The sequence below is a fragment of the Rhinopithecus roxellana genome, chromosome 11 (genome assembly GCF_007565055.1).
Source record: "Rhinopithecus roxellana isolate Shanxi Qingling chromosome 11, ASM756505v1, whole genome shotgun sequence".
Lineage (NCBI taxonomy): Eukaryota > Metazoa > Chordata > Mammalia > Primates > Cercopithecidae > Rhinopithecus > Rhinopithecus roxellana.
In genome coordinates, this window is record NC_044559.1 from 96,585,449 (window position 1) to 96,601,182 (window position 15,734).

The window sequence follows — 15,734 nt, forward strand, 5'->3', positions numbered from 1 at the left end:
AAGTTTTAATACCATGGTATTAAGACAAAGTCTTGGACCACTCAATTATTCTTGTAGTATACCACCAAGCCACTTATCAACACTCTCAATAGTTATTTGACAGCTGTATATTTCTTTAAAAGTACCAGAAGCTGAAGTTTTTATCTCCTTATCCATAGGATATTATGAGCAATTCTGCCACAGGCTTTGCTGAATCTAAGATTGTATATGTAGCATACTTTCCATTGACCAAATCTTTTTCCTATACTGGAAAAAAAGTATTCACCTTGATGCTTCTGAATATTTCCTCTATTATTTACCAAACATCATTGACACATGCTCTGGGATTCCATCTGCAAGTTCTTCAAGAAGCAGAAACATACTGAAATGTAGTTGGCCTAGCCTTGGAGATAGATTCATTGAAAATTTTCATTTCTTTCTATAGCTGTTCTTAGCTTTTTAATGCCATCTTTACATTATTTATTTTATCCTTCCCTGTTTTAAGATAATTCTGGCTGGGGACAGTGGCTCGTGCCTGTAATCCCAATACTTTGGGAGGCCGAGGTGGGCAGATAATTTGAGGCCAGGAATTCGACACCAGACTGGGCAACATGGTGAAACCTCATCTCTATTAAAAATAGAAAAATTAGCTGGGTGTGATGACTGGCTCCTATAATCCCAGCTACCTGGGAGGCTGAGGCGGGGGAATCACTTGAACCCTGGAGGCAGAGGTTGCAGTGAGCAGATATCGTGCCACTGCACTCCAGCCTGGGCAAGAGAGTGAGACTGTCTTAAAAAAACAAAATCCTTTGGCCACGTATATGCGAATCTATAAGAAAGGTGATATTGTAGACATCAAGGGAATGGGTACTGTTCAAAAAGGAATGCCCCACAAGTGTTACCATGGCAAAACTGGGAGAGTCTACAACGTTACCCAGCATGCTGTTGGCATTGTTGTAAACAAACAAGTTAAGGGCAAGATTCTTGCCAAGAGAATTAATGTGCGTATTGAGCACATTAAGCACTCTAAGAGCCGAGATAGCTTCCTGAAACGCGTGAAGGAAAATGATCAGACAAAGAAAGAAGCCAAAGAGAAAGGTACCTGGGTTCAGCTGAAGCGCCAGCCTGCTCCACCCAGAGAAGCACACTTTGTGAGGACCAATGGGAAGGAGCCTGAGCTGCTGGAACCTATTCCCTATGAATTCATGGCATAATAGGTGTTAAAAAAAATAAATAAATAAAAGACCTCTGGGCTGAAAAAAAAATAAAAATAAAAAATAAAAAAATAAAATAAAATTCTGCTCATTGGAGATGCAGCATTTCTCGTACTTCTGGATCTGAATATCATTTAATGGCAGTCTTTGTTGACTAGCATTTTCTGAAAATTCACTAGGAATTTTAACCTTCCTACTATTTTTATAAATTTGTACTCTTTTATGATCAGTTTATGTGCTCCACACAGACAACTTTAGTTCATCCTTTGGAATCTGTGTTCACCAGAGGTCTTCCTATGCAAACATACCAGTTATTTTAGTTTCTGTCTCTTCCCACTTGGCCTTTCATTATTTGTATACAGCTGTCCCTCAATATTTGTTAGAGATTGGTTCCAGGACCCAATCTGCAGATGTCCAAGTCCCTTATATAAAATAATGTATCTGCATATAACCTAGTCACATCCTCTGTACATCTGTGTATGTTAAATCATCTCTAGATCACTTATAATACTTAATACAAGTAAATGTTATGTAAATAGTTGTTATAGCATATTCTTACTTGTGTCATTTTTATGGTTGTATGGTTATTTTTGTTATTTAAAAAATACTTTCCATCCTTGGTTGGTTGAAACTGCCAATGTGTAATCTAAGGAGGGTCGTCTGTACTTGAAATCTCACTTTTTCCAAAGAATTCATTTTAACCTCTTGAGCCATAAGAACTTTCACTGAGTTTACTGAAATCAGACTCCATGCATGGTTGACTAAATCCAGTATTTCATTTCCTTGCCATTATGAATTGCAAGATACGGGAATCACTGTCTCCCAGGCATCCTGTCATTCCCAGACCACCAACTAGTTCTTTATTTATTAACATAATGCACACAGTTTCTCCACCTCTGAAAACTTATTAAACAAGATGGGACTCAATTCCAGGACTCAACTTTTAGCAGATGTCAGGATGGTTGAAGGCCCTTAACCCTACAGGTCATTTCTGTGTATGTTATTGTTATAATCTGTACTAAGCAAATATCACCCAAATTTTTCCAAATAGGCGAGTTGTATCATATAATTATCCTGAAGTGTCACATATTTCCTTTTAGCAACACTTAAATGCTCATCATTCTCCCAATCCGTAGATTGATGTATTTCTTTATAGATGAATGTCTTATTTTGGTATCACACAACTTGTCTTTCCTATTCAATCTACTTCATTTGGACCTAATGGATAGATGGCCATTTTACGGTTATAAATTTTGCATGTTCATTTTGTAACCTCTGCTGTGTCTGTGGGATGTTTAGTTTCTGACAAGAAATGATGTTCATTCTATTTTTTCAATGCTCTGCCTTTCATAGATACCTGGAAGCAAAATATTGGGCCCAAACAGCCTTTATTGTAAAGATGACTTCTGTGTATTGTATAGTGCTTCTGTTACATAAGTTCTTTCAATTCAGTGATGGTCTTTCTTGGCATATATAATTTAACTCATCTTAAAATTTAAGTCATTTTGATCAGTTTACTTTCCTGCCAAACATTTGGTCTTTAGGAACATCATCCCTTCGCAGGGACCAGCATCGTATTATTGCCGTACTAATAATAAAAACAACTAACATTTATTACATACCATGTTTCCAGGGGTGAGCTGGTAAATGTTTAACAACTGGCACAAAATCCACACACAAATATAAGCATATAATAAATTTTACTAATATAAATAAAATAGATAATACTCCTTATTGCTAATTCCACATAACCAATTTATTCACAAATAATCTTTTTATTTTTACCAAACTCTTGTATCTCTAGCCATCCTGTGATTGCAATTGATTCACAAGTGTAATCTGGCATGAATGTTGGTTGATATTTTTATTTACATTAACAAATAAGATGAGAAAACAATCAACACATGTCAGAACTTCACTCATTTGTCCATGATATATCTGGCTTCTTTGCTGAATCAGATCATAGTTTTTGAACACTGGAAGAATATTTCCTCAATTTCTTGTGTTGTTCACCATGTAACAACTACAGACACATTTTAAATTTTAATCTGCATTAATATTTTCCCCATCACTTTTTTAAGTCTGGACAAATTGACCAAACAACAAATCATCCCTGATTTGGTCTAAATACTGCCATCATCAAACTGCCAATTTCAAACTACCTTGAAGTCACTAATGTAGAACTGGGAAAAGGTGTAAGGTACCCCATTGTATAGTATTTCCACCACACAGGTACCTTAATATCTGTGAAATAACCTTAAAAGCAGAGATAATAGTAAAATGTGATAAAATAATAAAGAATTCCTTTGACTATTTCATTTGTTTTCAACGATGCCCAAGTGTCAACTGAAATAAAATAATAGGCAAGTTTATGGAGCTCCTCTCCAGCCCTTTCTTTTTCTTACAGTGTTATTTGTTGAGAAAGTCAGACCCTTTGACAAGTTGTTTCTCAGTCTGAGTCTTCTTGATTTCACAGGTAGGGTGTAGCTCTCCATCCTTTATATTTTCTGGAAGCTAGATTCAAAGCCTGATTCAGATTTAAGGTTCAATTCTTTTGACAAGACCGTAAGAAGTCTTGTTTTCTTCCATCAGGAAGCATACAATATCTAGTTATTTCTCTTTTTATGATGCTAACAGCCACTGATGCTTAATACATAGATTTATTAAATCAATGGGGAGTATAAAGTGGATGATAATCATTTCAATCATTAGTGGGAAACTTTTATATAGAGGTACTTTCCCCCATCTGCCATCTGGATACTTAGTGGTCAACTGCATACAGGATAGGCCAAATAGATGTTTGATTATTTCTATCATCAGTTTTTAAGAAGGTATGAATTTATTCCCTCTCATCCTCCTAAAGTGATTCTCTTTTGGTATTATTAATTCATGGGTTTAAACATATCAGTGAGTTTCAATTCATTGCCAATTATTATTATTGAAGCTCCAACTATTCCATTTTTGGCCAGTGGGATCTTCAAGTTGCCTCCAGAATTCTTTTGACAAGATCCTGCTAACATTTGACCACTTCCTTGTTATGACAAGTTCTTTCAGGATCATCTTGCACATTTCCTGTTCCACACCTGGAATCAGCCGTATCTCCAAAATGCCTTGGTTTCTTTTAAAGAGAAATTCTATTTCAAGGTCAAAATCCAGGTAATAAGGATGCTCCCTCAATTGGTCATTCTTGTTACACTTTTCAGTGATCAGTTACATATACGAACACAAAGACACTTAAATATCTCATGACATCATATTGATACTCCCAATTCAAATTAAAGACTACAAAGTTTTTACTGTAACTTACCACAGCTGTAACTCCCTTGTTCCATTCTTAGAATCCTGATTGCCAAGGACTCAAGAGATGATAGAATTAAAATATCCCATATGTACTCATTTGGTATAATCATATGCTACATACACACCAGGCAGAATACCACCAATATGATTTCTGAAAACATTAATTTTTTGCCTATATTTTCCTCATCATTCCATTGTAAATGGCACTAAATCTTCATTTGTCAGGGTATATAGTCATTAAGGACTCTATTTTCTCCTTGCTGGCCCTCACTTCTTATTTCTGTAAGCAATTAAATATTTAATGTTAAACATCAAGACTCATTTGCTATCTCTAAGACATTTTGGTAGTCTGAAACTCATTCTGCAGTAGATTCTTAAAGAAGGGCTCTCTTCCCAATCTCTTAATTCAGTGGGAAGTATTTCAGTAGTACCCATTATTTAAAACAGCAATCTCACATAGTGTGATACTGGTTTCATGGAACTTAATGCCAACTGAATATGCTACAAGCATTGGCAAGAGTGATAAGACAGACTTATCAGGTCCAGTCACTGTTACTGGCAATGTTCAGGCAATCAATTTGGCTAATATTAACAGGTCAGGAGAAAAGGACATGACCAGAGAGAGCAGTCATTATATGTAGCTAGATGTCAGAAATGTCACATCAGAGCTGATTCCCTAACAAACAGGTTGAATTCAGGGTACCCCTGGAGTCAGAACTATGTCATCCAAGGATATTGGGGTTTCCCTTATGACAGAAAAGGTTGAGTTTCCTTCTCAATACAGTGGTGCTGTCTTCCCTAGAAACCTTTGATTCCTCTTTAAGTCCATCTTCTCCAAGGAAACTGAACACTCTGGACACAGGTGCCTCAGTAAGTCCTAGCACAGCTTCTGTGAGTAGCCACTCAACTGATTGTCTAACACACAGTTGCTGAGATGGTGGCTGAGAGAAAGGAAAGAAGAAGAAAGGATTCATAGAGAAGCATTTTCTGTTTCAACGTGCTTACTGAGAAGACAAGAGGAGCGTCTGGTGAGTCAGGTTTACTAGAGGGCAAAGCTTCTACACCCTACGATTTGCCTAAGTCTGAACTAAGTCATTCTGTCAATGGGTTGGATCAGTATGGGTAACTAACAACTTATTATACTCCCCACCTAGAAATTTTAAGGTGCTTATTAATAGAGGGCCTTTTATAACAGGATTGAAAACATATCAGTAGCAGCTTCAACTAGAGCATCGTATATGCCAACTACGCATGAGTACCTGCTCTGGAAGAATTTGGCCTGGGACCCTTGAAACAAATCTGATAGTTATTTAAATGAAAACAAAAAATGCTGATTATCATGTATTCTATGAGATCTACATATCAAGTCATCTTCCATACTTTAGAATGCATCTGGCGAAATCACGTGCATACCTACTGAGTCGCTTTGAGACTACCATCAATTTCCTTGTATCCATGGTTAGATATCAGCTCCCATTTAAAAAGTTGTGTTATGTATGTTTTTCAAGTTTTTCACAACTTCATACAGGGTATTTTTAAAATTCAGAAGTAAATATAATATGAAGTAGCTTGGATCCCAAGGGAAAGTCCAAATTAGAATCACTTCTTTCATTGTTAATTTCTAAAATAAAATTTTAGAAAATCTTTCCCACTAATGTAAAAATGTCTAAAATCTAAATATAAGACTATTGTGACACAAACTTCGGAAACATTAATTATCTCACAGTACAGCATTCCTAGATTTTCCAAAGAGAACAATGTCAACTGAGGCTTCTGTTAAGCCATGGTCTCAGACCACTTTTGCCCAAATTGCAAGCATTTTGATGGTGTTGTATTGGAAGTTAAATCACATTTACCTCCCTTCCAGCCCCAATATTAAAGCATATAATAGGACAGATATTCAAGTTTAGCACACCTATAATAAAAATGTATTTCTCTCGATTTTAAACTTTCCTAGTGTCATGCACTTAAGAGACAAGCATGAGGGAGATGTATATTACATGCTGTAGATCATGTATTTTTAAAGTAATTTTGCAGAATGTGCAGTTTGCAATTGCTTATTCCCCACATCCCAACCTTCTAGAATAGCACCATCCAGTAGAAATTTCTGTTGAGGATGAAATTGTTCTGTATTTGTACTGTTCAGGATGGTGCCCATTAACTCCAAGTCCCTACTGACCATTTGAAATGTAGTTATTGTGACAGAGTAACTAAATTTTAAAGTACTATATAATTGTAAGTAAATTCAAACTCTTTCAGATGTGTACCCAGAAATGGAATGGCTGCATCGTGTGGTAATTCTATTTTTAATTTTTTGAGGAATTGCCATACTGTTTTCCACAGTGGCGGTACCATTTTACATTCCCACCCATCAACAGTGGAAAAGGATTCCAATTTCTCAACATCCTTGCCAACACTTGTTTTCTGGTTTCTTAATAGCAGCCATCCTGCTGGGTGTAAGATGGTATCTCAGTTTTGATATGCATTTTCTCTAATAATTAGTGATGCTGGGCATCTTTTCATGTCCGTATTGGCCATTTATATATCTTCTTTGGAGAAATGTCTATTCAAGTCCTTTGCCCATTTTTGAATCAGGTTTCTCACTGTTGTTGAGTTTTAAGAGTTCTCTCTGTATCAAGGATACCAATCCTTTATCATATATACAATTCGCAAATATTTTCTCCTATTCTATTGGTTGCCCGTTTATTATCAAAAGGATGATGTTATCAATAGGATAATCTTTTAATGCACAAATTTTTAAAAATTTATTAAAGTCCAGTTTGTCTTTTTCTTCTGTTGCCTTTAGTGTCATATCCAAAAACTTACTGCCAAATCTGGTGAGTCTCTAGGATATCTATACATCCATGTTCATAGCAGAATTGTTCACAATATCTCAAACATGGAAGCAACACTGTCCATTGACAAATGAATGGATAAGCAAAATATGGTGTATACACACAGTGGAATATTACTAAGCCTTAAAAAGGAAACCCTGCAGTATGCTACTACATAAATGAACCTTGAGGACATTATGCTAAGCGCAATAAGACAGTCATTAAAAGGCAAATACTGCATGATTCCACTTATATGAGGTAGTTAAAATCACAGAGTAGAATGGTAGTTTTCTCAGGGGCTGGAGGAATGGGGACTGACTGTTTAGTGGATAGTTTCAGTTCTGCAAGGTGAAAAAAGTTCTAGAGATGGATGGTGATGATGGCTGCATAACAATATAAATGTACTTCATACAACTGAACTGTACACTTAAAATGATTTCTATGGTAAATTTTATGTTATGCATATTTTGCCACAATTTTTTAAAATGCCACATATGGCTGGTGGCTACAGTAATTGGATAGCACCATTCTAGAACATAAGTGAAAGCAGAAATCCGTATTAAAAAGAGATTAATATACACAATGGCCTATCCAGGAATGTCAGTGGGTAGAAATAGAATCGCTGAATTCTGATTATTTGCCAGGGGACAGAGAAGGATGCTAGTTTACTTCCCATGCAACCAGAACCAGAAGAGACCAGTAAAAGCAGTACCTACCCCCTGCTGCTTCTATATTCGTAACAGATGTGCATAATAGAAGGAAAATGTTTCAATATACCACATAAATAACAACTAGCTTAGTGTGAAACAGAAAGTAAGTTGTTTGTTCCTTAAATATTATTGAACGTGCCAGAATACGCTTTAAATTGATCCCAAACCTTAAATAGAAATAATGTAGCTAATCAAAACATTACTTCTCTTCAGCCTTAGGCTTATTCTGTCACTAAGCATATGACTTTACGCATTCACATCAATCTGGGCCTCAGTTATTTCATCTATAAAACAATAAACTGTGAAGGTGAGGGTCCCTACAGGTCCTTTCCTGCTTTATCAATCATTAAGAGTATTACTTTGCCATCTAAGATTCCCATTTTTCTTGCCTAAATACAGTCATGTACTGCATAATGATGTTCTAGTCAATGACAGACTGCATTATACAATGGTCATTCCATAAGATTACAGTACTGTATTTTTACTGTAACTTTTCTATTTAGATATGTTTAGATACACAAATACCACTGTGTTCCAATCGCCTACAGTATTCAGTAGTCACCTGCTGTACAGGTTTGCAGCCCAGGGGGAATAGTCTATACCACAGTCTAAGTGTAGTATCTGGTATACATCTAGGTTTGTGTAAGTATAATCTATGATGCTTGCATATACCAATACATTTCTCAGAACATATCCTCGTCATTAAGAGTCACATGACTGTATAAACAATTTCTCAAAATGCCAGGGAAAAGTGGCCTTGAAGTCTGTGCTGAATTTTCACTGGTTACTCTACCATGACTTGACAGTGGTTTTCATTTCTACCTCTGCACATGCTCTGTTTATAAAGACCTCTACAGCATCATTTGTCATTCTCATGTCACTATGGATTTTATCATTATAACATTTATGACAGCATTACAAGTTTCTAAGCTACTTGCAGTATGAGCCACAACTATCAGAACTACTTGAAAGATCTGACTACCAGCATTAATAATTAAAAATCATTACCAAAGACTGCTTTTCTGAAAACCTCGAAAGACATAAAATAAAGGGAGAAGAGGGTCGATGAGAAAAAACATGTATTCTAAATACGTATTGTAGTAATTTGTTAAACAGTTACCTTGTTCTACAAGTGCTCTGTTTATGAGAGCACTATAAAAGTGCTTTCTTTCTTTCATTTTCCCCCCCTCCCCCTGTGGGAGAAGGGAAGCAATGAAGGAAATGAAAGAGTTCATTTAAGTGCTATATTCACATAAGGCTAATTTGTAAAAGCTCAATCCAGCTGAATATACTTGCAGCCACCACTGGACCACAAAACTTCAGCTGAGCAGACTAATTGAGATTCTTCAGGAGAACTCCCTTGTCTTTGGTAGTTACAGATGTCTCATTAGGCATTCTGTATCTCCCGGTTCTCTAGAATACTAAGTCTGACTCTGTCCGGCCTGAGGACACAGCCTGTGAATTTCCAACAGATTCTAATACACCATCGCTGTGAGACAGTTCATTTTGTTTTGCACCCATTTGATTTTTGTTTTTGTTTGTTTCAAACTAAAGTTGCAATTAATAGTACTACGTTAGCTGCACTGGAATACTGTTTAAAAAAAATAAAAACTACGCTCCGCCTCCAAAACTGTAACATGCAGGCTAAAGGCCCTATTAAACACTTTCTGGAGTCTTACACCAGAGGAGTGCTTTCTATAAAAGAAGTTCATTAGAGCTGATGGCTGGAGTTCAGGGGGAATAAAATCTTATTTTCTATCCATTTTCAATTCTCTATAGAGATGCAATATTTGAACATTTGACTTTTCTTAGACGAGTGACAGTGTGGCGCCCAGTTGACTATTTTTATTTTCTTCTTTACTAAAAAGACGTGTTGTGGATTCCTCTGTGTATTTCTTTAAAAATGCCTAAAGATCTTTGAGGAATTTGAGTCATGGGAAACTACATGTTTTTTAATTAGAAGCCTCTCCCATGAGCTGGAAAAAATCTCTTGGCACAATTATGGAACAACTATTTTCCCTTCACTGCTATCTTTTTTTTTTTTTTTTTTTTGAGACGGAGTCTCACAGTTGCCCAGGCTGGAGTGCAGTGGTGCAATCTAGGCTCACTGCAACCTCTGCCTCCTGGATTCAAGTGATTCTCCTGCCTCAGTCTCCCAGTAGCTGGGATTACAGGCGCCTGCCACCATGCCCAGCTAATTTTTTTGAATTTTTAGTAGAGACGGGATTTCACCATGTTGACCAGGCTGGTCTCGAACCCCCGTCCTCAAATGATTCACCTGCCTCACCCTCCCAAAGTGCTGGGATTACAGGCCTGAGCCACTGTGCCCAGCCCACTGCTATCTTAATGTTCAATATTGTGGGCTTGCAAAGAGGCGTGGAATGAAACAAACAGCAAAAGCGTCTCCACGTATCTGCCACTATTGGTGACTATTCACTTGTATGTAAGCAATGGTGTGCACGCACACACACATAGCGCACACACATAGCGCACACACACAGCGCACACACAGCGCACACACACATAGCGCACACACACATAGCGCACACACACATAGGGCACACACACAGCGCACACACAGCGCACACACACATAGCGCACACACACATAGCGCACACACACATAGCGCACACACACAGCGCACACACAGCGCACACACACATAGCGCACACACAGCGCACACACACATAGCGCACACACACATAGCGCACACACACATAGCGCACACACACGTTTGTGTATGTGTTATAAACACACAAACAACTCATCTACCACTAAGTCCAAAGTTTCACCAAATTATTTCATTTGTGCCTTTCACATAAGGAAAAAACAATTTATAGATTTGTCTCTATCTAAAATACAAACATCATTTTTTGGAGATATTTAATAATTAACTTACTTTCTCCAGAGTAAAGGGTAAAATTTATTGTTTCTATACAATTTAAGTGTTTTTCTTCTAACTGGAATGTGACAGTGTATTTAAATATATTTTCTTTTCTAAATCTCCAACTACCTTTTTCAATGACATTCTAAAGGAAGACTTACAAATAAAATTGATAATTTATTTCAGCTTTTAATATATTTTCTACTATAAAACAAAGCTGTCAAGACAGGAAAATATTACTAGCTTTGTTATTACAAAAACAATTGAGAATTTTTAATTCACAAAGGATGAAAACACAAGACATTAATCTCACTGTACATACAATACTACAATAAACTGATTAGCTGTAGAATAAAACAATTAAGACTTCACACATACACGCACACACACACACATGCACACACATGTACCTTGAAACAAGAAACACAGGACAATTTTAATCTTTGATATATGTTCATGAACACCACGAGCAAGAACATCACTGATTTGAGTCTAATTGTTTTCCTGGTGTACAATCATTATATAAGCAAGATCTAAAGCATATTGTGTTATTAAGAACATCTTTAGGCAAATATAAACATCCTGATTTAGGGCTTTTCCTCCCCACCCAGAACAATCTGCTTTAGCTATCAAGTAGTTTGGTTTGTTATCAATTTAACACGCTCACAACAACAAATACAGAATTTCTACCACAAAATTCAGGTGAGAGGTTTTCAGACAGATCATACAAAAAAATACTTGTTCCCAAGGAAGGCAATCTGTAAATTATAAATGCAACCCTAAGGAAAAAAAAAAAAAAATCCTGGTCACAAATCACTCACTTTCAAATACTGATGGAGAAATAAAAAGTGTATGTTGGGGGTGGAGAAATGTTGGCATGGAAGAGAGGAGAAAAAGTATGAATGAGGAAAGTGTTATTTGCCATAGGAAATATTGGATTCAGTTGATTTTTTAAAATGAGGTATAAGAGTATGTCAGTAAATGCAAAAACAAAAAAATTAAAAAACAAAATGCACATTTCCAATGGAAAAATCTCTAAACCTCTTATAGTTTTATTAGACATTTCATGTACAGAAGTTAATCTAGAAAAATACATTTTAAAAATCTTCAACAGACCATGCTCCCTGTAACAAAACCTTCCAAACCCTGTGTTTTATTATACAAAGCAATCTACATTAGTAGGTAAAAAGAAATTCTCCAATTTAGCAATGTCATTTTCCATCCAACATCATCTAATTTACAGATGGGTTTCCACTATTCATACTGGAATTAGAATTCTGTAATAAATTTTTTCTAATGTTTTCTGTACATATTAAATAACCTAAAAGGTTCCTCTTGTAGTGCATGTGCCATTTAGCAAGTCTATTCAGTATTTTTCCAGTACCATTCTCATTACAGTGATTTGCCTGTAAATGTAATTAATATCTAAAAGTGCACACAGTTAACTTTCCCAAATAATGGCCTATTTCTGGAGGAAACCTAATATTCACAGAAAAGATTACCAATAACATGATTAGAAATGTAGGGTTAGAATGTACTCTGAGACTATACAACACAATTATATACACAAGCTAAAGGACATTAAGTCTTTAGCCTATATTTACATAAAATAACGTGTGTTTCCACAGGGTCATACCAAGAACTCAGTATGGTACTAGATATAATTAGGATTGTTAGCTACAATTCAGTATAGCAAGACAGCCCTAAAATGCCCTGAACTGACTTAAGCTAACTAAAACTCCAGTATATCACAGTGTTTTAAGTAATATTAGTGTGCTGCCCAAACAAGCAACTAAGATATCCAGTAAGGATGCTGTGTAACACAGTAAAAGACAGCAAGCCTTCATCAAGGGGTTATTTTGGGGTTATGATGAATTTTGGCACTTAAGACTGCCACTGCATGCAGAAACCCCGAAAAAGAAATACACAGGTTTCAAAATGGATATACTTCATTTTGTTTAAAATGCCCAAGAGCCTTTTCAACATAACTGATAGTAAGTATTTTGTTCTATCAAGTCATGAATCTTGAGAAGAAAGTCTACATTATCCAATTTCAGGGAAAAAATACAGTTTTCTTACCAAATTATCCAGTGTATATGACTGGTTAGAATTTTAAGTTTGATTTTTACTGAAATTCAGAGTATGAAACGCAAACATTCAGGATAAAATGAATTCATAATTACACGCAGTTATATCAACTTGCAACAAAGCAGCAAATATGAGGGCCTAACACACTCTCTCCTTCCCTTCTGATCCCTCAAAAAAAAAAGTGCAAAATTAGAGTCACTGCTTGGTCCAAAAAATAAAATACATTGTGCATAAACATTTGAAATCTGATGGAATCCAGCTTCTATTCCACAGGTTGTCTTCAGTAAGAATCAGCGTCCGAAGATGGAACTCAGTTCCAGAAGAATTAATTCTACAATCTGATTTTGGTACACAGTATGAACTGCTATATTACCAGTCTCTTTTTCTGGTTTTAATAGAGTGGGACCAAAAACAATTGCTATACTCTGATAGGTCATTCGATTTTTCTCTCCATTTTCTACAACTCTGAAGGGAAAAAAAGAAGTTGTTAAAAGAGAAAATAAAAGAGAGGGAAAAATCTTCAGATGGTATTATAAACCTAACAGTTTGCATTTTAAAAAGAGAAGTAATGCTCATTTTCCTAAGGTGACGCATAAACTATCTAACCAAGCAGAATTATGCCTAAATGCCATGTGAAGCTTTATTTTTTCATAAACACAGTTGAAAGGTACAATTAAGCATACTCTAACAAACTTTAAATGTGTGATATTTTAGCTTAGTTTTTAAAATAGAACATTTAAGTATGAGTTACAATTCAGGTAACAATGACTGATCCATTAAATTGATGGGGAAAAAATCTCATTAGGGTGTGGAGATTAAACTTTCTATTTTACTCATTTTATGTTATTTCTTTTAAAAAAAAAACCTCTCTAGCTGGGATTTTTTGTTTTAGTATTCTACTGTACTTTCTATCAGATGAAAGAACTCAGTTATTAAAGTAGTTATGTAGTAACTTAGAACCATGATGGCTTTATTATAGGGTAACTTAATACACCTCAATTAATATCCAATCTCATCTTCATATTAACTTTAGCAACAATTTCTGAACACCTATGTGCTAAGCATTACATAAATACTTTACATATAATATCTACTTTATTGTATTCTTCATAGCAAATCATTTACCCATGACAGACTGATACTACAAGGAGCTGAGTAACTTTTTCAAGTTACAAAGACAGCAAGTAGCATAGCTGGGATCCAAACCTGGGTCTGAATGACCCTGGCCCCACAGGTCTTCCTGCTTCCCCTTGTGCTATACCACATCCCATGACTGGGCAGTCCTCCTACCTTCTGAGATGTCGGAAAAGAATCTGCATTGTATCTTGGTTTGGCTTTGGCAACTGTCTGATTAGGTCCTTAACAGCAGCGACTCGCTGTCTTGGTTCTTGCTCTGAAAAAAGATAATAACCAGATATTTTACAGCAAATTCTTATGAAACTGAAAGCAATGTCACAGTTTGGAAGCTGATATTTGGTAATACACAGTGACACCTGGTGGTCACATTTAAAATGTTTGGAGTAAAACAATCGAAAATACTTGCTTAAAGTAAGATAAAAAAATAGGGCAGCTTAATCTGTGCAAAGAATTTTCAATATCTAGAAAAAACTGAGTAGAATTACATACTTACTAATTGCATTAACAAAATCATTAAAATGATTAAATGTAAAAAGAGGTTCTGGTAATTCTCGAAAAAACATTTTGAGTGCTCCAGTAATGACATGAATATCTTCCCATTTACTGTCGTTCAAGTCCAACTTCTCATCTGAAAAACAGCAGGAATTGGACATTTTAAAAAATTACTTTAAGCTAGTTCAAAAACTTGTAAGTGATGCATTTGAATAACAACAGGAAATATAATCTTACCGTGATTGACTGCAAACCTTAGTTTCTGGATCACTGCGAGGTTGCCACTTACTCTGTATATCCCATCAACATCCAAACCTAAGAGACAATAATAATTTGTGTGTGTTTAAAGTACGTGTTTGCCTCTTCTGAACATGTTTGCGTGTGTCAGAATTCTCACTCATTAGCATTAGCCTAAAATCAAATGCGCAAATATTCTTCTTCTCTAAATGGCTTCTGGTAGATGCTTGGCAGGGGAGAGAGATGGAGATTCGCTCTGAATTCTGTTTAATAAACAGGAGTAATTCTACTCTGCTCATCATATAGACTGTGAATCAGCTCAAGTGGTTTCATTAATCTTAAAACACTAACAATTTCAAATACATTTCTGAAAACATCTGGGGATAATTCAAAATTAAAGGAAGCCAGCAGGTAAAATCGGCCCATGCATATTTTGCACACCATTTTATAATGTAAACGCACATATTGTAAAAACTTTATTGAAAGCATCTGTCATATTGTGTTTGTAATAAGTAAACTTAATATAATCACTAAACTAATGGTTCTATAAAAACAATACAAAATTTGCTATAATTTATTATTTTCTTTTATATATGAAACAGAATCATCTGAAATGCATACAATTAAGCCCCGAAATTTCAGGTATTCATTAAATGATAATAATGTACAAATTCGAATGTACACTATTCATTTAGCTTCAAATTAAGACAATAGTGTGGCATCCCTATTGCCATGCTGACAAGAAGAGTCAATGGGACAAGAGACTGGCAGAAATTACAAATTGAATTACATATTTTAATTGTACAAAATTTTTTCATGATATAGAGATAAGTTAATGTGATTATAATCAATATACTAC

General features: G+C 35.6%; 1 protein-coding gene and 1 pseudogene across 7 annotated transcripts in view; one reads left to right on the forward strand and one right to left on the reverse strand.

Moving 5' to 3' along the window:
- Nucleotides 1-782: 782 nt before the first annotated feature.
- Nucleotides 783-1,262, forward strand: LOC115900317 (annotated as a pseudogene). Its single transcript, XR_004059963.1, has one exon. The product of XR_004059963.1 is annotated as a 60S ribosomal protein L21 pseudogene (transcript).
- A 10,672-nt stretch (nucleotides 1,263-11,934) lies between these two features.
- Nucleotides 11,935-15,734, reverse strand: part of ARHGAP12 (Rho GTPase activating protein 12) — a 126,415-nt gene continuing 122,615 nt past the window's right edge. For 5 of the 6 annotated variants that reach the window (XM_030940737.1, XM_030940735.1, XM_030940734.1 and 2 more), the window contains 4 exons: nucleotides 14,876-14,953; nucleotides 14,640-14,774; nucleotides 14,300-14,402; nucleotides 11,935-13,474 (listed from right to left, as the gene is read on the reverse strand). In XM_030940737.1, the coding sequence (XP_030796597.1) occupies nucleotides 13,300-13,474; nucleotides 14,300-14,402; nucleotides 14,640-14,774; nucleotides 14,876-14,953 (491 nt within the window). In that variant the 3' untranslated portion in view covers nucleotides 11,935-13,299. The remainder of the gene's footprint in view (nucleotides 13,475-14,299; nucleotides 14,403-14,639; nucleotides 14,775-14,875; nucleotides 14,954-15,734) is intronic. The other variant, XM_030940736.1, reaches the window with a different exon arrangement.